Genomic DNA, 25,344 nt, shown 5'->3' with positions numbered 1-25,344 from the left:
TGTTTTTGTCTCCCTGCATTATCTATTGTGTTGTGCTACTCACTACAGAGGTGTCAGCTAAGCCTTCCTGTTTTACACAATGAGTGTGACAAGCACAATTTTCTCAGCGCCCCCAATAATGAATTAGAACAACCTCTGAATGAGATGTTTATCTTAAATTCGTGATCCCATTTTCAAACTTTAGTTAGTGTGTAAGGTTGCTGTTAGAGCATAAATAATATCTGCAAAATGATAAAGCTCAAAGTTCATGCCAGGCGATATATTTTCTTTAACAGAATTTGCTTTTCAAGGACTACAAAGACTAAGTAACCGTAACCCTGACCCTAAACTAACTTGTCCTCAAAGTTGATGTGTTAGAAGCTGAAAAATGGGCAATCGTAAGGTTCTGGGTGACTTTGACAAGAGCCAAATTGGGATGGCTAGACAACTGGGTCAGAGCATCTCCAAAACTGCAGCTCTTGTTGGGTGTTGTCACGACAGGGTTGGAGAGACAGGACGCAAACGCAGAGTTCGAACCAATAAATAACATTTAATAATAAAACTGGAAACAAAACACGAGGAGTAAAATAACAGGCATGTAAGTAACACAGGAACATCCAACGTGAACAGGAACAGACATGGAAGTAATGACAATGACAATCTACTGGCAACCGGTGTGACAGAAACAAGGCATATAAATACAAAGACAATTAAACATAAGACAGGTGTGGTGTATTGGCTTAATGAGTCAATGAGAGTCCAGGTGAGACGGATCAGTGCAATACACAAAACATGACACGGACTAGCCGTGACAGGTGTTCCCTGTCTGCAGTGGTCAGTACCTATCAAAAGTGGTCCAAGAAAGGAAAGCGATGAACGGTCATGGGTGGCCAAGGCTCGTTGATGCACGTGGGGAGCGAAGGCTGGCCCGTGTGGTCCGATCCAGCAGATGAGCTATACTGTAGCTGAAATTGTTGAAAAAGTGAATGCTGGTTTTGATAGTAAGGTCTAGTGGAGTCCATGCCTCGACGGGTCAGGTGTTTTGGTGGCAAAAGGGGGACATACACAATATTTGGCAGGTGGTCATAATTTGATGGCTGATCGGTGTATAGCGCTCTATGCGCAATCCAGTCATTTACATAGATGAGTAGACTAGTCTCAAATATATATGTATGTATGATACAAATTAATGCTTTTTTCCTTTGTCCATTGTTTGATTAACATTTGAAACAGACAGAATAGGAGTACAGTAAGTGCACGGATCCAAAATACTGCTTACATTCATTTAAAACAGTGTGTTTACGAGGAAAATCAGAGCATTTTTTGTTTCAGTTTATGTCAGTTCAAGGGCAAGAAAACATGAGCTCAGTGAGCACTCTGAAGCCTTGAGATGCCGCATTACGGCCAAGCACGTTAGACTGCCACAAACAGGGTGTGAGTAAATCTGTTTTGCGTATTCTTGTGCTTAAATATTTTAATTGGCAATAACTGAAAGCATGTGAAATGATCGCTTGTGCCCGCTCTCGTCTTTGAACTTAAAACTCGAGAAAGAAGATTCACCTTACTTGTGATTGGGTATATGTTACTTCACTCAAATCTAAGTAACAAACAAAAAACATGGGTGGTAATAGTGGCGGCAAGTTAATGGCTAGAATGAATACAGCTAAAGCCAAAAAAAATAAGCGCTGTTTTAATCCTAATCCTACCCCCCAACGTAACCCTAAACCCAGCGAGATTTGGCCGTAGCTGTATCACCTCTAGCCATAACCCAAGTTGAAAAGTGCGGGGGACAGAATCATCTTTATTTCAAAGTGGCCACGTTTTTTAACGCCCATGATGTGGTTACACACGCCTTGCATTTTCGAGTGTTCAGATTTGTTTTCGGACTTTATGGGAACTAAGATGACAAGGATCTAGAATGCCCGTGCTGTATCGGTACCAAGTTCAACTGCTAGCTGTCAGTAGCACATACAGTGCTTATAAGGTTGTACATTATTATATGTATATATTATCCTTATGTTGCGTTTACACCAGCCACGGTAGAGGCGGCAAAAACCTGCTATTCGCGCGTAGTTGGACACTTGAACATTTGAGTTTACTCATTTGATTCGCGCGTGAAAGCCGCGTATGAAATTCTAGTCATTTGAGACATTCACGCGGAAATCCACGTCATGGGAGGGGCTTCTGTGACTCAGCTGAGACTCCGCTCGCTTCCTGTAATCACGTCATTACTACAGCAAGGTCCTGATTGGTACAGATTTTTCAACTCGCACGCTTCCCGCTGCAACGTTTAATGCGCGCTTCGTGCCGCAGGATGCCTAATCGCGTCTTTGCATTGACTTAACATGTAAATCACCTGCGCTTGCCGCCTCTACTGCGGCTGGTGTAAACGCAGCTTAAGACCTACTACCTTTCACTATGGGGGCGTGAAACATCCAAGCTTTTACGCCCGCGGACGCCACGTTTTCAATTGATTCCAATGGAAATTCGCCGTTTTCAAATAAGCCGGCCCTGGCATTTTTTTCGCGCTCGGCACTGAGCTTCGAGAGTTGAAAGAGATTAAACTTTGAGTGAAAAGCTCCGCTCGTCAATGTCAGTTCTCACACGCCCGTCCAATCACAATTGAGGAGGGGCGGGACAAGTATCAAAACAACCAACCGGCTCACAGCTCAAGTATCACAGCTACCAAAGTGCTCGGCTGAAGAAACAGCTGAAATTCGGCGTCCTCCAGGCATTTTCAGTCGCGTTTAAAAGTTTTGGTGTGCACAACCCCTAACCCTACACCAGAAAACACTTCTTACTATGGTATGAAATAAAAAAACATTCCTGTTGCAAACACATTTTTTCCTTTACACAAAAACACACATGCAGGTAAGAGCAGGGGTGGACTAGCCTTTTGGAGCACCGGGACATTTCCTGGTGGCCTGGCGGTGGTTCTGGCCAGCCTGCTGTGCAGTCAGCTCAGGTTGACGTGATAGGCTGCTGAATGACGAACTTCTCAAATTTATGAATCAGGCAATCACAGTGCTGACAATTGTACAAATATTCAACACAAACGCAAAGGGGGAGCAGAGAGAGAAAGCAAACGGATAAAAAAGTAAAGCCCTGGTCACAGACTCAACGAAATGCTGCAAAATCACAGAAATATTCACCAGTAAGGGAGCAGGTCAGTCAAGTTACCAATAAAAGCAAGCATCTATATATTGCTGTTGCATGTTTTAAAGTCAGGTGTTGGCGTGCCGTGTTGCTCTGTGTACAGTCCTTACCAGGAAAACCCCTATAATGCCGCTCCGAACGCATCAGGCAGATCATTAATTTGCATTTTCAATAAGTCCTTCTGTTTTTATGCAAACCACAGCAAAACACCAAGGCTTACCTATAGACATACTGCATCTTATTATTAAGGTACTATATACTTTTATTATTAAGAAAAATGTGAACACTTTAGATGTCAGGAGTAGTTTGCTGGACTGTGTTATAGCTATATAACTAAAGAAATGGCGTTAGCTAGTGTTGTAAAATATTGATTGATATTTTACGCACATGTACGTCTGACTGCAGGTGAAGTTTTATGAGATGTTCGCTTAGTTCAATACATCAGTCATACAGCAGTGAGTAGTAAAAGTGAACTGCGTGTGTGTAGTCTATTTGCAGCTGCTGGTATAAAAAAGATATAAAGCAGAACCCCCCCTTTTCCTTTTGTGAGAAACGTAAGTGTTCAATTTAGGGTCTGTCTTATGTATCTGGAAACACAAATACACACACAAAATAAAGGGAAGATTCACAAAAATATCAATTATAATCACTGACGGCATATCATGTAAATTTCTACTTTGTGAATAGTATATACTGTAGGTGACATCAACAGAACAACAATTACCCATGCAAGTCTGTATTGGTTTTATTAATCTTTTACTTTTAAGCAACAACACTGAAAAAATGATTAATTAAATTTACTCAACTTTTTTAAGGTAAGTGGTTGCAATCAATTTATTTAAGCTACATTTAAACAAAATAATTAGTAAAAAACTTTTCTTTAAATATAACTTAAATAAATTGATTGCAAACACTTACCTTAAAAAAATTGAGTAAATTGAATGAATCTTTTTTCCAGTGAATGTTATGTTGGCTGAACAAATAATTTTTAAGTAAAGCTGACAAGACACACTTTTTTGTTGAATGAACTAGATTAAATTAAGTTCAAATTGTTAAATAGATTTTTTTTAAAGTAATCACAACATGAAAGGGTTAAGTAAAATTGGCAAATGTGAAAGTTCATTATTTTGAGTGTATGTAAAAATTGTGTTGAGGTGTAACAAAGCTTACATAATAACATGGTGGCATTATGCATTTAACTGTTTTTAAATTATTTATTGGCTAAATGATTTCAATTTTTGCAGATCTGTGCTATAGTTACAGGAAGAGCTAATTCGTAACAGCTTTGGTGCTTTCGCTGTACTTCTATAGATTGTCATTATTGGACATTTGTTGTGTTAATATATATTTATTTATTTTACTTTAAATGTGTACTCAGCTCCTGAATAATAGGCATTTATCCTGAAGCAGTCCACTGTTTCCTTCTCAATAACATTGTGCCGTAGTTAAACCAAATCTACACCTTTGGGTATGCAACATTTCAGTTTCTTTCTCATTGTCTCTCTATATCTAACTGTTTTGCCTCCCAATTTGTTGTTTCTGCTTAGCTCCATATTAAGGTCAAATGTCACATCAATCTCTTTTCTTTCTCTTTTCTTTTTCTGTTCTTCTTCAGCTGTAAGAGCACTAGGGCCTGTTTGGACGGCAGAGGTTATACATTTGAGAAAAATAGCCAGACTCAATCTGTTTAGCACACTTCTTTCTGACCTGGTGACACATCAGACTATCTGCTCACACCTAATGGGAGTAACTTGGCTGCTAAAATGGAACTGAGGGACTCCTTAAACCCAATGCAGAATCCAGAGCCATCCCTCTGGTATTGGACACTAGAAATGTTTGTGATAGTGGAGAAAGAGAGAGAAAATGAGCATGACATAAAAAAGAAATAAGAGCGATTTGAGGTCACCCCAAAATGGGTGTACCATACTGTGATACTGCACGCTTTTAGCGCAGACAGCTTTGCTTATATAGGATTGCAAAATGCAGTTTTTATGATAGTTAGTGTGTTTGAAAAGAATCGTGTTGAGGCCAAACATGGGCCAAAAGACAGATTTGATATCGTGTTCCAAAGACAGAGCTGAAAAAGCATTTCCAAAGAGTTTCTGTTTCAAAGAGGATCTCCACAGTCTTTAGTGACATTTGTCACTTTTGCTGGGTAATATATCAACAAAAGAGAAGCGTAACTCTTACTAGAGAACTGTGTCCACTCACCTTCCGGTCATTTTCTGACATCCTGCCTCACTTCACCGTTCTCAATCCCTCCATCTTTGTCTCTTTGACAAGTAACTAGACACCCTAAATTCCCCTTTCCTAGTAGTATCAGGTTAACCAAAGTTAATACCCCTTGAAATTTCACACTGTATGGCAGATGTTCTCAATGTTTAAAATTATTTCAGCTATTTATGACATAATTGGAAAACTGTAAAACCAAACAAGAAACAATAATAGTTTTCAGAAATGTAGCTGTAAAAATAATTTTATGGATCTCTAACTTCTGGAGAATATTTGGTCATTTTAAAGAAGTTATTATGTGTTTTTTATGCGTTTAATTTTAATATTATACATGCATGTCATGTATAATTTTAAAGGGTGTTACTAATTCATGTAATGAATTTTTGTAATTTAGTTATGATCGTTCAAAAAATTTGTTATGAAAATTTGTCAAAATGACTAAATTAATGTTTTTATATATACACTGTAAAAAATGTCTGTAGAAATTACAGTATTAATGAGTATTACTGGCAACTAGCTGCCAGTAACTCGCTGTAGATTTTACATTTATGTTATTTACTGGCAACATTTTGTTCAAAGTTAAATGAACATGAAACATTTTTTGACTTTATCTTCTACAGTAAGTTACTGGCAACCAGCTGCAAAATTACAGCAATTTTTTAGAGTGTATTTGTCAGTGATTTTTTTAGAGTCTGGGATAGAGGATTGTATATCATGTACCAGAAATATTTTCAATAAATTTCAATAAATTATGTATTTATAATATTTAAGTTTTACCCCCAAAATTAAATAATTTAATAACTTTTTTCACCCTTGTTTTTCTGTTTACCTTAAGCATCTTTGGTGGCTTTCTGTGTGTCTGTGTAACTGTTTACTTCTATGATTAACAGTCTACATGCTGCTGAAAATGGGTTTTAACAATAATGGCAATCAGTAGCAGTGTTGGGGGTAACGCATTACAAGTAACGTGCATTACGTAATAATATTACTTTTCTGAAGTAACAAGTAAAGTAACGCATTACTTTTTAAGTGCACACATTAATATTTGAGTTACTTTTTCAAAAAAGTAATGCAAGTTACTTTTTTAATGTAATTAATTTGATTAAAAAAAAATTTACTGAATTAAACTTAACATAGTCACATTATGCACTCTATGCGTACACGCCTGTGTGGAAACAATTTGAGTCAGAAACTGAGATGGCAGGCCAGAGCTCGACATTTTTAAATATGCAATTTCTGAATGCAAAACTTTTCAGTCATAAAAAACACATGCAAGGCTTAAAGAGATCAAGCATCAGCAAAGAAAAAGTAACGCAAAAGTAACTAAAAAGTAATGTAAGCATTACTTTCCATGAAAAGTAACTAAATAACGAAATTAGTTACTTTTTAGGGGGGTAACTTAATTATGTACTGCATTACTTTTAAAAGTAACTTTCCCCAACACTGATCACTAGTGTTAGCAGAGATTGTTTTCCTTTGGTGTGTGCGTAATAGCGCAATATTACTACTCTTACTATTTAGGTTTGCACCATAATACACTTTCCAACTATTTGCAAAGATTATCGACACTATACCCATAGTAACACATGTGTTTATTTCAACATCACAACATTTGTCTGATATTGCAAGCTTACCATTATTACAACCCTTTTGTGATTGTAAACAACTATTCCTTCAGAGCCACTCGCTCCTCAGACTGGGCGGAGCCAATGATATGATGATGTGAAAGTAATGTTTGGCTGTGTTTACACTGCTGTAATAAATCAGATAAATCAGAACTGAACAATTTTTTGGCATCTAATCTGAGCCACTTCCAAATGTGGTTTTAAATTAGAAGCAAATCCCACATGTGGACATCTGACTTCTGTGTAAACACATATATCCATTTACCAATGACACTGACAGCACAAAATAAAGAGCCTTAAAGCCAAATAACACAATATTAACATAAAATATAACATCAAGACACATTCTCACACAGGAATGGCTTTTCTTAACATAAACATAAAAACTTGTCAAAAAGCTTGTTTGGTGGACAATTTGTATGTTGTATGGTATATGAATCCCACTCCATTTTTGTCATCTGTGCTCAAACACATGCAGTTGTTGTGTGACCGTCCTTACGGTTTACTGACTTTCATAAAGATTAACCCTTTTGTCTATGAGTATTAAATTCCATTACTGAAACACTGGTATGTGTTATTAATGTGTTAAACGATAATGCCCTGATGCAGAACAAGCTGGGAAATTAGCGCAGATAACACAAAAGAAAGGAGTTATAGTATCTATACTAATAGTAGGTTTAAGTAAGGGCAAATTGTACGGTGCAAACCACCATTTAAAAGAATTTAAAACTTGCTTTCACTTTGCAGTTGATGATTCATTTATATGTTTCTGTTAGTGGCTGAAACATTTTTGTAGTACACTATGAGTTTTTGGGTGTCTTTCGAGACGGATTTAAATCTGATCGCTCAAGCCACTTCAGTAGGTGGTCTGGGAAAGATGAAACTGGTCAAGTGTAAATACATCTGGTTGATGAAACCACATCTTTCAGCACATAACTCCTCCCAAACGTAAGCACATCACCCAGAAGATAGCCGTCAAAGAGGCAAACAAACAAAGACGACACGCTCGTTGCTTTATGGAGCGATGACAGCGGATAAAAAAGCTTCCTAGAATCAATAAAAGAGTCTAATGACAAACTCAAATGATATTAAACAAAGAAATAAAACTTTAAGAGAGAGTTTTGTGAATGTTTTTTTCCCGTCATTGACCTGCATTAAATTACCGCGCTGTCACTGTCCTGCTGCTCTGTACTGCGAGCTTCAGCTCATGCTGAGCAAGGAGACGCACGTCCCCTGCCCAACATACAGTACAACATACAGTAAGTGCTGCCTTTTGTTGAATAAACGTCATCTTAAGTTTTTTAAGGCGGAGTAATAAATAGTGTATTTGCATTTTGGGCGGGGGTAAAAGATCGGATTCATATCCGTTTTGCCAAGACGCATTTATGTGGCCAAATGTAAATGGAACAGTTTTAACAAATCAGATAGCTATCCGATCAGAGAAAACACATGAAGTGACCAGGCGTAAAAAGGCCCTGTAACTTCTAAGCTTGTGCATCAATCAGAGCAGCCCAGGACATCAGTTTTAATGACTGGCAGCCGATAAATGATCAACCTGGCTAGAGGGATGACAGCGAGAGCACAGAGAGAGGCCATTTGTCAATATTAGGGCTATGCAAAAAATCGCCTGCCTAACTTCTCTGTGAACTACGGCCATAGGCGGAGTTTCATTTTTGTGCCTGGGGGGCACCTACCGGCAGACCACGAGTTAAAATTTTTTATAGGGGCTATTAATAGGCCTATTTCATATATATATACATACATTCTACTGTACATTTAAAATACATTTACAACAAACGAGGACTGCTGTAAAATCAATAGCATTAAAAACATATCTTACTTAATGCAGAAGAAGCCGCCTCTTTTTCCGAGTTGCATGTCCACAATATTCTCTTCTGATAAATTTGCAGTCAAGTCGTTCTTTATGCAGTAGGGAAAGATTCGAGAATCTGTCCTGAGCCATTGCAGATCGGAGCCAGTTTCTGCTTTGATGGCTGTGTGACAGCTGTGCTGTGCAGCAACAGATCCCGATGCACCAGCCTGTTTTTAGCTCTCCCACATCTTCATCCCTTATGAAAATTAACCATCGTTTTACTACAGTTAAAACCAAAAAACATGGTTACTGTAGTAAAACCATGGTAACCACAAAATAACCATGGTTTTGACAACCATGGTTTTCAAAAACCATAGTTAAACATGGTTAGTGTAGTAAAACCATGGTTTTGCTGATAGTAAACAATACATAAACAAAAAAACATGGTTACTTACTACACGTTTACCACAATAAAACCATGGTTAATTTTCGTAAGGGATACTATTGAATGTACCTGTGACGAAGCGTGTTTCGTCAGCTTCTCTGATTCCGAGCTCAGTTCCGAGCTCCCACTTTCGTAAATAGTTCGTCTGCGTCTGATCTTGCAATATTTGAAGAGAAGTGGCGACAGCAAAAACAAAAAAACAAATCGCGTGAAATTGAGTACTCCATCCATGGGAACTTGTGAAAGTAAAGTGTAGAGAAGGCACGATTAACATTTCCGATGAGGCGCTTAGGGAAAGAAGAAAGTATGGGCTGCCTAGCCCGAGGCCAGCCTATCCAGATCCAGATGCGGCAGGTTGAACTTGAGCGGGTAACTCCGATGACACGGTGGCGGCGCTGCTGGATCTCAGGCCAGCTTCGTTGTTCTCAGATGCGGCCTCGATTGCTGTGTCTGTAGCAGCAGTGGAATTAGTTGAAGCTTCAGAGTTAGAAAACTCCACACTTTTACTAGTGGGTTTATTAAAAAAACGATGAATGTCCATTTTGTTTATTTAGCATGTAGACAAAGCGGGAACAGAACGGGAAGAGAGTCTACTCACGTAAGTTAACGCGATACTTTGAGATCTGCCAATCACGTGAAAATTAGCTTTTTCAATACAGTAATTAAAAATAATTTAGCATTAACTTACTCATTATTCCTTCATAAAATATAGAAGATAAGACAAATAAAATGAGAAAATATTAATTCTGTATTTTTTTAATTTATTTTTTCAAAGCAAAGGCAGGCATTAATTGGCCCCGTCTGGGGGGGCATTGCCCCCCCCTGCCCCCCCCCCCCAAACTCCGCCCATGACTACGGCTCTGTATAGTAAATGCTGCTCAATCTGAAAGCAGCTGATGGCGATTTACTTCTAATCACGGAACCGGCTGTACTGATGAAACACGCATGAGAATCGCAGACGATTTTTTTGCACAGCCCTACTCAACATGCGTTTTTATGTGATCTTGCGTTTACGTGTCCTCGCTCTACGTCATCATCAACCGTCAAAGTCTAGTTCCAATACTCAAGACTTGTGCGTTCCTAACCTGCTTGAAGTCTTATAAGATATAGCGACAAAAAGATGGGTGAGGAAGGAGTTGCTACTCATAACTATATTTTAACGTGTTCATAATAACAATAGCCAAAATATGCTTTTTTTAAAGAAACGGCAAAGTAGCAGAAATCCCGCATATAGGAAATGTTTATGTGTCACAAAATGTTGGCATGTCTGATATCAAACATGGAATAAAAATAATTTGGGGTAAATCTTATGCGAATTCTTTGGTCTTATAAATGTATTAATTTTGTCTATTATGCACATTTAGTCTTTTATTTGTAATCGTTTTAGCTTAGGTAACAAGAGAAGGCTGGTAAAAGTAGACTTTTTCTTGTAAACATTTTAATAAAGGAATAGACACACGGAATTATGTGTTTTGCTCAAATTTACATTGTTTAAATGGCACAGCATAATCTTAAGGCATTTGCAACATTATGCCTGGATATTTTTATTTACGTATTTAAAAATGACAAAACGCAGCAATATATGCAATAAAACTTGTTGATAAATATTGTAAATAATGGTATGTTTATCATGTAATGAATGCTGCGATGTTGAATTTAGTTCAAATATGCTGAGAAGCCAACAGGACAGAACAAGCACATCTCAATTCTCAAAAAGATGCTTTCTCTGTCATCGCGATCTTCTAAGTTCGTTCTTCCAGGTTGCCTGGCAAATCCGATCTCCATGAGGTGTTTTTTTGTGTTTTTGGAATTGAGGAACGGGCAATAATATACAACAGAAAATGGTACCTAAATAGCACATATTGGGACCTTCTTAAAATGTACTGTCCCAGTGACAACTTTTGTACATTTTTCTGAGCGTTTAGGAGAGAAGGAATGGAGGGCTTGAAGCACTATAAATGCATACTTTTCACAGTATTTCAGCTGACTATGTCCGCAATATCTTATCATTGTACAGTAGTTGACGGTCCCTGTCTGTATTAAAATGTATGCAATGTGTGATTCTGTTTGCTTCAGGTGATGGACAACATCGGCAATGTGAAGTTCTCTTTGGATGGAGCTCTGGAGGTCAGCGGTAGCTGGCTTAAATACGTGCGCACAGCAACTTCCAACCAAGAGCACAACCTGACTGTGTGCCATATAAGTGAAGATCAGGTGAGCACATTCTGTCACACAATTTATAAAAGAAGTGCAACCATCTAACAAATCTAATCAACTAGTCAGCTTATCCCCCACTTTGAGACTAACCCCCCCAAAAACCGTCCCTCATACAGTGCCCTTCACTACTATTGGCACCCTTTTAAATTTTAAGTACACCTGGGTGAACACCTAGGAACAGGTAATTGTTCAACCATGACTTCACGTGGTATAAATATGAGGTAACACAAAGGACAAACTCCCTTAGTCATTCATCACGATGGGAAAGACCAAAGAACCTAGTTGCCATCTGCAGCAAACGTTTGTTGAGCTTCACATACTGGGAAGTGGCTATAAGAAAATAGCAAAAACACTGAAAATGCCAATTTCCACCATCAGGGCAATAATTAGTGTTATGATTCTGCCTTGGAAGAGAGGATGTGTGCCTATCGATGGTTAGGGTGGACAAAAAATCCCAAAGAATAACAACTGTAGATCTGCAGAAGTTAGTTCAGTCAGAAAGTCTCTAAAACTACAATCCAACGTCACCTACATCACCACAAATTGTCTGGAAGGGTTTCAAGAAAAAAGACTCTACTCTCATCCAGAAACAAACTCAAGTCCCTTCAGTTTGCCAGACACTAATAGATCTTCATATGGGATCGGGTTCTGTGGTCAAACCAAAATGGAGCTTTTGACAATAAATACCAGAGGTGGATTTGGCATACACAAAGAGGTATCCATATGGAAAAGAACCCCATGCCCACAGTTAAATATGGTGGTGGGGGTCTTTAATGTTTTGGGGCTGTTTTTCTGTCCATTTTGTTAGGATACATGCTAATCCTAACAAGACAATGATCCAAATCATACATCAAAATGTTGCCATCCCAGTCCCCTTAATCCCATACCTTTGGGGTGAACTAAAGAGGAGTTGCTATTTTTTTTCAATGAGAGTATAGTTTTGTGTTTTTTGCTATAGCAAAATATTTGGCCATCCCAGTCCCCTGACTTGAATCCCATTAAAAAAAACTTGTGTGCACTTTGAAGCAAAACAAAGGGCACTGATGTATTTTTAAGATATGTCAGAGCAAGTTGTTTTTAGTTTGGACAGCTCCCATACTGAAAAATCCACCAAAGACCAGCATAAGCTGGTAGCTGGTTTTAGCTGGTTTAAGGTGGCGGTAGCTGGTCTAAGATGATCCTTTCAGCCTGGCAAAGCTGGTCAAGCTGGTGGGTCAGCTGGTCTTCCAGCATGACCAGCTAAGTCCAGCTAGACTAGCTTAAAAAGTGACCAAAACACAGCTAGACCAGCTTGCTACACCAGCAATACCAGCTAAAACCAGCTCTCAGATCTCATTCAAACATAAATAAAAACATTAGAGCATGATACAATCGGTCATAAGAGCCAATAGCGTTTCACATTCCAAGGTGACCTAATTATGCATCTGTCACAAGACACATGCTATTTCACAATCAAAGATGACGTATCGCTAGTTTTTGAACGAGTGTACACCCGTTCTGAGATTTACAGCAAATGGAGATAGTTTTTGCATTCGTTGATCATATAAATAAATAGTTTAATCTCTGTACACTTGGAATATTTGTACTTTATTCAAAAAAAATTACTGTTTGCATGCTAAGTTTTATATTATAAAATAAATATGTTACATTAAATGCCTGTAGTGTAATGTGCAATATAAATACAATTAATCCTGGTGGTTTAACTTGAAAATCATGTTGCAATACACACCATCATTGTAAAATGATACCCCAACATATAATTTTATGATTACCATATAGGCGATATATCACCTGCTACCAGCAGAGAGTTGCTAATTTAACAAATGAAGAGTTTCGTTGCAAAACGAGATAACCACCGTTTTTTTTTTTTTTGTTCAGAAATCTCGTTTTTTTGGTTGTGCATTCCAATTAATTTCAATGCAACTGCAGTTGGTTTGTTTTGATTTAAACCTTCATAACTTAAAAAATATAGCTAAGTAGCACCATAAAACCAAATAATAACATGATAACATAATAATCAACATGTTTTGACAAAAATGTTAAAAAATGGTTTTATCTCGTTTTGCAACGAAACTCTTCAAATGTAACCCGTAAATTTGTTTGAATGTCTAATTCAGAGCTAGAGAAAGTATAAATGTTGATTTTGGTCAAATTCAATGATTTTAAGGTATGTGTGGATGGATGCTGTGATTTTGTTTTTGAACCTTCAAAACTCTTTAACTCGATTTTTCTCATAATTTACATTGCTGACTCTTTCAACATCAAACAGGTGTAGCTCTGTTATTTATTTGTCAGATTACAAAAAAATGTTTTTAATTTAAAAAAATATATGTCAAAATAGAAATAAGTCATTTTTTGAACATTTGCTCACTCCATCTCAATTTGCCAACATGGGTTACAAAGTTCTTATTTGGGGGAATAGACAAACGATTTGAGGGTCATATGGCTTGCGGATAGGTTGTCAGGTTTTTAGAGAATTTTGTTTAGGCAATAATATATGAGAGGCTGCAGTATTTTGTGAATATAGTCTCCTATAAAGGCCAACGCAGCAGACCAGTCAGCTTTTAGGTGGTCGATCTGTTGCTGTCTGTGAAATATAAAAGAACCTTTAATATGATTTCCGAATAGTGCATTATTTTTCTACAACAATTAATATTGAATACAATTTTTTTGTGTTTACATGCTGGGTAAAGACAAGCATGAATTTGTATTAATTTGGTTTATGAGAGTTAGGTGCTGTTTGGTGCTAGCTGGTGCACCAGAATGGCTTTGCGGGTTAAGCTAGAAATCTGGTTGGGACATGCTGAGGATAAGTGTCCAAAACAACATAAGTGGTTGTTAGAAATATATATAACAAACATGGGACCAAAATGATGAACTAATATGAGCTATTCTGAGCTTTTACAATGAACATCTTGTGAGAAGCTTGAGAAGACAGTCAGCACATGTTACTGTCAGCAAGACATGAACAGGACCTGCTGCTGTCAAGATGTCACCATCCACAGTAGATTAAAAACTGCTTCTTGTTTGATGAAAGCTTTCTTGTCTTCGTGAAAGAAAATAACTCAGAAGTGATTTACAACTTTCACATACAAAGTGAAGTTGACTCTTTAATCTTATAATCCACTGTCTTCAGTGATTGACTTCCTTTGCAGGCAGTTGTCCAGTACGTGATAGAACACAGTATCTAATCTCTCATGAAGATGAAGATCTTTTAATGGCAACATTGTCTGTTAGTCCAGTATTAACGTTTATTGGAAGTTATATGGAAGGCTTTGTTTAGCCAGATTGTGTGTTGCTGAAACATCTGATTCTGCTGTAACTTGTTGAGTGTAATGTATTTTTTATATTTATTGATTATTAGTGAACATGGCGTGGTTTGTATACTGTAAGTGTCATCTCAAGAGTCATCTGTGGTTGCTTTATCTTGCTTGCACTGTTTTGTTTCCAGTATGACTTTCTTTTTTTCTATGAGACAGAATATCTTGGCTGGTCAGTAAAAAAAGATGAGGCAGGATGTGTGTGTGTGAATGAAACAGAGACTGTTGCTTTCTTTTTGAACATGCTGAATGTGCGTCAGTGATACAAACAGTGAAACGGTTCCTGTGGAATATCGCATGGCTGGAAAAGGCACTCAGATTTCAGAACCAGAACGAACTGTTTGTGAAAATGTATTATTTGAATGTGTTTTAAAGTCTTGCCAGTTGCCAACTGTCACATACAAAAATGTATTTATTTATTTATTTACTCCATTCCAGCATCTATGTTAGATGTATGTCTATATTCCTGGCGCCAACTGTTTAATCCACACACCAGTTAATCTACACAAGTTGGAGGAGGGAAAATTTGTCATCTCCAATTCAACCAAAGCCATGAGGCCTTTCTATGTGGAGTTTGCATGTCCTCCCGTTTCAGCAATAGACTGTAAAAAAAGATGGACGACGCCTGTTCGCTCCCTTCCATTGGTGAAAAGTGAAGCCGCCAGTGTCCCGATACGGCACTGACATCTTCGGTCTTATGTCTGCGCAGTAGCGATTTCGGGACCAATCCTGCGCAGTAGTGAGCAAGAAGTAAAGCCGCAAAATCAAGACCTCGCTCTCACAGAATGCGCATATCACACGATATCACAGCTGTCAATCATGACGTGACACCACCGTTTTTATATCATTAAATAACTAAACACAAACTTATTTTAAAAACAAACATTTGAATTTACATCAGCATAATAAAAACTACAGTAAATGACAGAAACTAGATCCGGAAAAAAGATCATTGAAGTGTAATTAAATTGTTTAGTTGGTCTCAAGTCCCATTGAATAACATGGTGAGGCGGGGTTTATGACCTATACTGGGACCAGTCACTGGGGGGCGATCGAGACATTTTCCCTTCACTTTTCAGGGCTCGTGCGGCAAACCTACAGTAGATGGCTAGGTGAAATGGAGATGCAAAACTGTCCATCCCGCAACCGGTTTTCTGTTAATGTAATGATAAATAGTAACCGCTCCCTATACGCAGAGTACGCAGTCTGCGTAGGGCACCAACTCCCCTAGGGGGCACCATCTCAGTTTGCTCAAAAAATAAAAACATTTTATTTTAATCAATATGAATAACAACAACATACATGCAAACTATATGATGTTATATACAGCATTTTGCGGTGAGGAATCCGATGACTCGACACGCATCTCCGCACCCCCGCCACCGGATTGCAGATGATCACCGTGTGTTCAATGGCGCTTCGCAAATCGATCCGCAAAACATCTAAAAGTACCTATGAAATCAAATGAAACTTTTTTTCGTTTAGTATAAATACGTTAGGCTTAAGAATATTTAAATAAACTGGTATAATGGTATGGCCCACAACACTGACAAAATTCACATACAGCATATGGTACAGTATGCTCCGGGTCCGACACGCTGGCATGGATCATATACACTTAAATCTTTGTGTGTGGAGGCGATCAAACATCACAAACATTTATAAAAACGTAATATTATAAACACTACTGACGAGTATAAGAGAAGACAAATGGCTGCATACACACAAACATAAATTGCACATCAATGTTATCATTGTTTTTATTCTGTGATAACAGTTTTTTTTAAGAGTGTAGATCTCAAATCAGGATGCCTCAATAAGCTTATCTACAAATATGACGAACAAAATCGATCTTTCATGTCAAGCCTCGCTACAAATGTACAAGAACATTAATGAGACTTCAGAGCTATGGCACGAAGATTTGGAAAATGTCTCAAAATTAAAGTCAAACAACAAAAGTAAACTGTACCTTTAAGTGTGGTGTTTAGTAGGGCATATGCCCAGGTGCATCTCAGGAGACCTTTTCCCCTGTTATTATTCTGCCACTTTTAGGCAAGCTTGGAGCAAGCTGACTGACTTGCAGCCCAAGCCAAAGTCGTAGCTTTTGTCTCATGGCTAACGGGGGCAACCGGTGTCGTGGCCACCATAGTTTTTGATTTTGACACGTAAAACACAAGCCTAACAAACAGGGGAGGACAGGAGGAATGCAGGAGCAACCACTGAGACTGACAACCACCAATTGACAACCAACCACATAACCCAGTCATTAAAGTCTTTTCACTTCAATGAACAGCCACCGCTGGGCCCACAGGAGGATAATATCTCCAGCTAAAATTGCCCTACTAAATACGTGGTTTCTATTTACTTTCTTCATGATGCTAAGCTTTTCTCCTTCTTTTTATTTTTTTTACACATTTTAGTCAGTTAATGGCAACAACCCTATTGTTTATTCAGAGCAACACAATGTAAACGACACAATGTGAAAATGCATAATTCATTGAACTTTGTACTTTGCTGTTTTATTTGAGCATGCACAATGCATGAGCTAAATGGAAATATGCACACGGCCAGCAGTTTCTGATGTGGCTAGTAACCTTTTAAAACACGGCCTGGATCTTTTATTTACTTGTGTACATATTTGTTGCTTGTTGAAACCCCTGAAAACACGACTTTACTGTGTAGCGCATTCCATGTTTAGGCCTTAAATGTTGATGTTTTTTTGTTATGGCTGTTAATCCTTCTCAATTTTAAGTATGTCCTGTATAAAGGCATGTATGTTAGTTACAACAAAAGCGTTTTGTTGACAAATTCTACCCAGTCTCATGTAGATGTGTATAAATAGCACAAAGTGTAAAAATCGTCCAATAAATACACCAAATTCCACTTTGCCGTGCATATGATATGCCAGTCCTTCCCATTCACTTAAACAGCGCATCTTTTTTTGTTGTTTTATTTATTGGTTTCTCAATTTTTTTCAGTTTTTAAACCATTTTCGCTTGGGTTTAGGGTTAGATTTCAGATTTGCTGAAGGAGGTTATTTAATATACAGGTTTCTTCATGTTTTTGTCTATATTTAAACCATTGTCACTTGGAGTTGGGGTTAGAATTGGGGTTTGGGTTAGGATGTCATTTTTATACATCAAAAAATTGTTCTAACCCTAAACCCAAGCGAAAATGGTAAAAAATAGCAAAATCAAGAAACCAATCAATAAAATGACAAAAATAGATGCACCGTTTAAGTGAATGGGAAGGACTGGCGTATCATACGACAAAGTGGAATTTGACATATTAATTGCACGATTTTTACACTTCGTGCTATTTATACGAAATTCCATAGTCATTTGGAGTTTTCTGAAACTGATTAAAACTAACAGATATAAAGATACAACTTGGTGTGGTAATGTAAGAGTGTATTTTTAAAGAATTGTTTGGACAACAAAATTTCTCTAAAGGACATTACGTGCTTGTATTTATTCAAACTAATGTGCCAAAATATTAGGCCAATGACCATCCATACAGTATTTATTTTTCACTCTCTTTATAAAGGGAAATGTGTACAAAAAATGAAAAACAAAACCCCTCACTTTTCAAGCTAAATTGCATTTTCTGCACTGAAAAAAATTATTCATTCAATTTACTCAATTGTTTTAAGGTGAGTGGTAGCAATCAATTTATTTAAGCTACATTTAAACAAAAAATAGAAAAACAAAACAAAAAACTTTTTGTTTAAATCTAGCTTAAATAAATTGATTGCAACCACTTACCTTAAAAATTTGAGTAAATTGAATGAATCATTTTTTCAGTGAAAAGCGATATTTAATGTGACTTCCTTTTGCACTAAGGACATCTTGAACTCTTTTGAGGAAGACTGCGTTCCTGAGATCATTAAATTAGAAATAGAAATTAGTTTTTTTTTCCATTTAGGTTTAAGCAAGCTTTGCAGGTTGGTGTTATTGCTCACAGTAAATACTTCAGAAACTTTAGCTCCACTTTATTCTGTTTTGTAATCATCCATACAAATTTTGAATAAGGTGCTAATACAGCTGATAAGAAATTGTTCGCCCATAAATAAAAATTCTAGAATTATTTACATTATCTACACTCTAAGAAAGAATGTGTTCATTTTTTACACATTTTTTGAGTTTTAAGCTTTTAACACATTCTGTGTAATTTTAACAAAAAATGTGTTGTTCCAATAATAACACAGAGATGTGTGTAATCTGGGACAAGACATTTTGTGTGTTATCCCTAAACTAGCAGTGATTGTGTTGTTTTTAACATATCTGTTCTAAGAGTGTACAACTTTCTTTAACTACTGTCATTTACACCCACCCACGCACACGCACGCACGCCCCCCCACACACACATATAATATATATATAAATATATAAATATATATATATATTCATATGTATAATTAGCAAGCATGTCCATTCAGCAAGCACGTTGACCTCTGACCCCCTCACTCACATCTCAAAATGCACTTAAACTGTTTGCCAAATCAACTGAAGTGCACAGCCAGATCTGCCATGCCATAGTCTTCTGCTTCTGAAAGGTTACAATCACAGTGTGTAGATTCTCTCTCATTCACACGCACACATACACACACATATGCACATGCGCACACACACACACACACGCATCAATCTTTTGCCTACAATTGTAACGTGACTAAATAATATCTATCAGTCAAAATTGAATGTCGTCTTTTGTGCCACTGTTTTTAGCTTGACAGATATTATTTTCATTGTCATATAAGTAGTACTCTTATATTCAGAGAAACTGCTTAATAAGTTCAGATGTTTGCTACACAGGAACTTGTAAAAGTTTAGTAAATCAATTTTAAATGGTTTTGGCCTTTAATCAAAGTATTGCCTGAAATATCATGAACTCTGTATATTTTGTTCTTTGATCTTGTCCGAATAAATTGTCAAAATGAACACATTTTAATTGTTGACACAAGCACACAAACATAAGTTGTTTAATATATATTTTGTCTGTTTAATTACAAATTCAATGTTTGTGCTTCCCTAAATATTCGCAAACCATTGTAGTTATCTGTGTGCGGGTTTGTAACAGACAGAGGGTTTTTGTCACTTAAATGATGGATGATGCATCAGCCTCTAGCTCTTGAAAGCATAGTGAGCGGGGTCAAGATGGTCCTCTCAGTGCTGTCAGACTCTGAAAAGATTTACTGTATAGACAGCTTTGCTTTAGGGGTGAAAGGAAGATATTAACATGCACCCAGAGCAAATAAAAACTGCCCCAAAAACTTGACAACACCAGCGTTTGTCATGGCTTTACAGATATTTAATGCATATACTGGAGCGAGCAGTCTCTGTAACTGCCGCGTTGTATTTAAAACAATTATTTCTGAGTTAATTCGTTAAAATATGTTATGAATTGGTTGCATATGACTATAACATTATTATTCGTATTATTCTTCGATTTTTTTAGCCATTGTCTGAGCAAGTTGTGTCAGATAATCTCATAGATAATCTCAAATCGCAATTTGTTTGTGTACATTTGTTTGTTTGTTTAAATTAAGTTAGCCAGCAAATAGGAAACTATTTGTGACGATGTTTATATTACACAAATAAAAATAAATTATTCGGAAAGCACGAAAACATGCTTTTTAATTATCATTGTGATAAATTCACAATTGATCATTATTTTAATTATAGGCTATTATATTATTTATATTTTAAAGTGTTTTCGATTTATTTAAATATGAAATAAATTATAAGCTACTTTGCGTACATTTCCTCAAACGTATAGCATTTAGCAATTTTTCAGTGTCTCTATGGTTTTTAATAATTTGTGTGTTTTAAGGAAAATGTGTGAAATATAACATTTATTCCTTCAACGAGTAATTTGTTGAAAAATAGCAACGAAATGTTTCTACAAGGAGGTGAATAAAAACAGGTGTAGGTATAAGCGGAAAACATTGCAACTTCCCATAGTTCGCTCCAAATCCAGCAGCTGATATATATTTTACATTTTCATTAGGCAGAAAAGATACATTTTCATCTATAATAGATTCATGCGGTAGGAAGAGGAGGAGAGGACATGGGGAGGGGTTCAATCCTTTTGGTTGGGAGATAAGAGCGGAGGAGTGGCCGATAGAGAGAATCGCTAATGAGCGCGACTCACCTCATCAAAGACGAACGTGCACAGACTCTCTCTCGTGCTGCTGTCGCGCGCAGTGTCATGATACTATGGGTTGGGTGGTGAACAGTGCGGGACCACAACCGATGTTACAACTGGAGCCTTTCAGATCCACCGCTCAACAGCTTGTCCAGCTTTATCAACACTCGGGAAAGAAAAAGGTCAGATATGTGCTTACTTTCGATTAATTGTAAATCTGCAATAACGATAACAACAGCGATAATAGCTCTGTAATGAATTGACCATCACTCTTGAGCGAGGAACCGAATGCCTTGGCCTACTTTGTATCACACATTAGAGTTGTCAGAACATTAGAAGTCTCAGATGAAGTTTGTTCTTAACTATGACTGTTGTGGCCCCGGTCAGAAGCTGTTGTCTAGTCCCGAGCGCCCTCATGAGGAAGTAACTAGTACTGTCATAGGTCAGTCTATGAAGAATGTGTGATGTCTTTATTTACACGTGATTTTAAACGGATCATTTCTTTTCTTTGTTGGTATTTAAATGAACTTTAATACTGTTTTGCGCTTTTTTATATCGTTTAATATACAAATGAAATGCAAGCTATGTTGCATTTGTATGTATTTCATATATGTTGGTTGTAACAACAACAGAGACGTGGTTTTGCACTTAAAAGATTTTTGTTGGATTAATTAACAACATTTTTTTACTAAAATATCCGACTGAGAAAATAAAATTTGGCTGGGATTATGGTTAAACTAACTGCATAAAATGTATAAATATAAAACACAAATATAAAAATAAGCTACAGTACTATTTGGGTTGGGACATTTTTATCGCATTTGATGTGTTTTATTTATTTTAAGTCAACAAAAGGGAACACATGAAAAACTGCTATTACATATTGTTTCATACATTTTAAAATACATAGGCTAAATAAATTAATATTAGACTACTATTAATGTGGTTTTAATTTGGAGATAATACTTAAGGGCATTTGAAAACCCGTTTATTTCTTGTTATATTTTTGATATTTTACATAATACATTAAAAAAAATGCACTCTTTTAGACTTGCTTTATGTGTTACTGTTTGTACTTTCCGATGTGACCTTAACTGCGTAAGTGTCCCTAATCATCCCTAATATACAAAATTAGCCAATTAATTTTTTTATGGCCTTTAGCTGTTTTTAAAACAACGCGTAATCTCTGAAATGTAGGTCTATCAATAATAATAATAATAATAATAATAATAATAATTATTATTATTATTATTATTATTATTATTATTATTATTAATAAAAATATGATGCAGCCTTATAAATAATATAAAAATGTGTGTGTCTTTAAATCGTATACGTTTCTTTTTCTCTGTGTGCAGATATATTATAAAGCTGTAAGAGAAATTGAAATAGGGGAGGAGTTACTGGTTTACATGAAGGACGGAGTTTTCCCGGAAGGCTCAATGGCACCGAACATGGAAGATGAGATTAATGCAAGTTATCAGGCACTCTTTTAAACAAACTCAAACAGACCGCGCTCATTATCTTTTTTCAAAATGTAGCTCATCTCACATCTTCTTGTTATGTGAAGGTTAGAAGAAAATGGAAGAAAATTTATGCAAATTTGAACCAAAGGGTTTGCAAAAGAATAGAATGGATGTGGCCAAGCAGTTCCATATAATTTACCATAATTGATTGTATTACTTTATGCTGCATGTTAGTCTTCATAAAAATACAGCAAGACTGCATTCAGTGTTGGCTATAAAAACTGCTTGCTAATTTCTAGATGATTTGAATGGTTTATATTTTGCTGTTAAATGACTTAATAAATATCACAGAGAGCTTTAGTCATTTTCACATGTAAAATGTTTTATCTCACGGATTTGTGTCTTTAAGATCTGACAGACAAAAAGCAAGAAGAAAGCTCTCTAAGAGTCAGATCTTGGCTAAGATAGACTATTTTGGGATGCCAAAAGATGCAATCCATGCTCCACACAGACAGATCAGTTTAGAAAAAAAAGAAAAATATATAAAGTTGCATTAACTAGATCAGCACAGTCAGACAAGAGGCTGAACATTTAGCTCTATGAATCTACCTTCTTCTCATTGATCAGTGGAGGTCTTTGAAATGGAGTTTGAGGGGTCTCAGGAGACCTCGCCCACACTCTAAGATATTTAAAAAAAATTGTTGTGTTATGCTATTTAAAACATTATGTGTCATTTTAACACACTGTGTGTCATTGTCTGTTGATACATTTACAAATAAATAAAAGGGACAACACATTAAATGTGTTGTTTTAACACAACCGTTTTAAGAGGCGCTAAACTCCACATAATTGTATTCCCTTTCTCCAAAAGTTTTTAGTTGACCATTCTTTGTCGTTTGTCATTAGTGCTATTGATAGGACAGGAAGATATTATCTCTAAAAAAATCTCTGGGTTCTCTTGAAAACAAAATGCAGTTCTAAACGTAGGTTCGGGAGGAGCCTAAACATTCAGGCCTGTCAATCATCATCATCATGGGCGTATATAAGGCAGCCTTTAGGCCTCCCTGTCCAGCTGCAGTCTTTTCCGGCATTTGGCCCCGCCCGTTCCCGGAATCACGTCTCCACATAACGAGCTCCAGCGCTCCGATCAACTGGGAAATATTTTTAAATACAACTGCCGCAGCAGTATTTTTAGTCCCCGCTTTCACTACCGCAGTAGTTATGTCAGTGACAGTGTACACAACTTTTTATGCAGTCCGGATGTTTATTTTACTCGACAATGGCGTGTTTCGGTTAGGAACAACGCAAATGGGTTTGACAACGGCGACGTCAGGTGCAGCTGTTATTTCAATCTAAGCATGCACGATCAACCAAAACAACAATGGCGGACTACAGGACCATGCTGCCATCGTCTCCGCGTTTAATTAACCCCCTTTCCACTGAAGTTGCAAATACTGGAGATTTAGTTGTAGTGAAACTTACCTCATTGTCAATGTAATCAAACTGCTCGTTTTCTCCGTATCAATTGTTTATTCACAGCTCCGCGGAAGTATGCGCTCTCGCGTGGTTCTTCTATTCAACACCGCACTTCATTTGCCATACCCTGCATACTTGATAGGACGGTCTCCGCGGATGGGCGAGGAGACTCGCGCTTTGCTCCGCCGATCGCGAGCCTCCGCTGTCAACAAACGGAAGGCGTTCAGTCGACGCGCTCGCTGTTGCACTATTCTTTGACCCGATAGGGGGCAACTCGAGGAATCCAGTGCAAAAAACCAACACAAAGTAAAGGATAGAAGAAGTCGTTTGGCTAGAACAACCCTGGTGCTTGTAACTTCAAAGCTTGATATATAAATATGAGAACATGATTAAAACCACAGTCACTAATGTCTTTATAAATATTATCATTTCATTTACTTTTTACTTGACAAACAATGCAGAAATCTTAAGTTTTTGTATGTTATTTCTCATCCAGTGGTACATTCTATATAAATATTAGACAATAATTTCGAGTCATACGTAAAAGAATTCGTTTTAAAATGCAAATTTCCATAATTTAAGAACGTCAGATAAATAGTATGCATTGATTTGCATGGTTTGATCAAAGAGATAATAACGTTACAGCCTGCTCAGACAGAATCGCCTTGAGTTCGGTTAAGTATTGTGTAAAACGCTGATCTTTTGGCCGCGTTGTCGTCATCTCTACCGCAGTAGGGATCTCAGCCTATATTAATTCATTTATTACTATCTTTTTTCTCTGTTACTAAAGCGATTTCATTGCCACTCGCACTATTGCAGTATGCCAACTTACTTTCATCAACAGGCCCGCCTAATAATTATACAATGTTTTATTTGTTAATGTATTGCCTCGACATTGCTTTCAATATAATTTCAAAGTTGATTATTACATCAAAAGGAACGTGCTTTGGTCGATGCTCGATGAATTTGACTGTCATCTATGCTTGGGCAATCGATCCATCGCCGCAAGCTTCATTGGCAGGCAAACTGATCTGATATCAGGTCATTTAAGCAATATCACGACGTGGAGTTCATGCTGACAAACTTTATAGACTTTACGGTCTTAAGAAGACTTGTCTGAAGCAACTCATAGGTTACCTCATAGCCACGCTGCAGGACTTCATCCATACATGGCTGTTTCTGCTAGAATTTTATCAGAACTAAAATTTTGATCGTAATGATCATGATCACTGTTTCCCCGTTCCCTAAAACTGTGGCTCCAACACCCACACGTACAGAGCGTATCGTTAGGGTAATTTATGCTAGCTTGAATGAATTGCAGAAAGTAACATTTATGCATATCGATTTTTTGCTTTCTAATGATGAAGCGAATTGAGATCTGTCCAGGTGATTCCCAATCTCGACCGCATCCAGGTGATGCACAACTTCCAATAATTTTATTTTACTTAACTTATTAGCAACACGTCAT

At 37.1% G+C, this 25,344-nt stretch overlaps 1 protein-coding gene across 1 annotated transcript in view; it reads left to right on the top strand.

The window, feature by feature from the left end:
* The window catches only part of prdm16 (PR domain containing 16), a 251,254-nt gene that overhangs the window by 194,507 nt on the left and 31,403 nt on the right, over positions 1 to 25,344 (top strand). Inside the window, exons 4-5 of the mRNA XM_073867477.1 lie at positions 11,327 to 11,464; positions 22,293 to 22,400. Coding sequence (XP_073723578.1) covers positions 11,327 to 11,464; positions 22,293 to 22,400 — 246 coding nt within the window. The remainder of the gene's footprint in view (positions 1 to 11,326; positions 11,465 to 22,292; positions 22,401 to 25,344) is intronic.

The sequence above is a fragment of the Misgurnus anguillicaudatus genome, chromosome 5 (assembly GCF_027580225.2).
Source record: "Misgurnus anguillicaudatus chromosome 5, ASM2758022v2, whole genome shotgun sequence".
Lineage (NCBI taxonomy): Eukaryota > Metazoa > Chordata > Actinopteri > Cypriniformes > Cobitidae > Misgurnus > Misgurnus anguillicaudatus.
The sequence above is the reverse complement of the archived record's forward strand: the minus strand, read 5'-3'. Positions and strand labels throughout refer to the sequence as shown.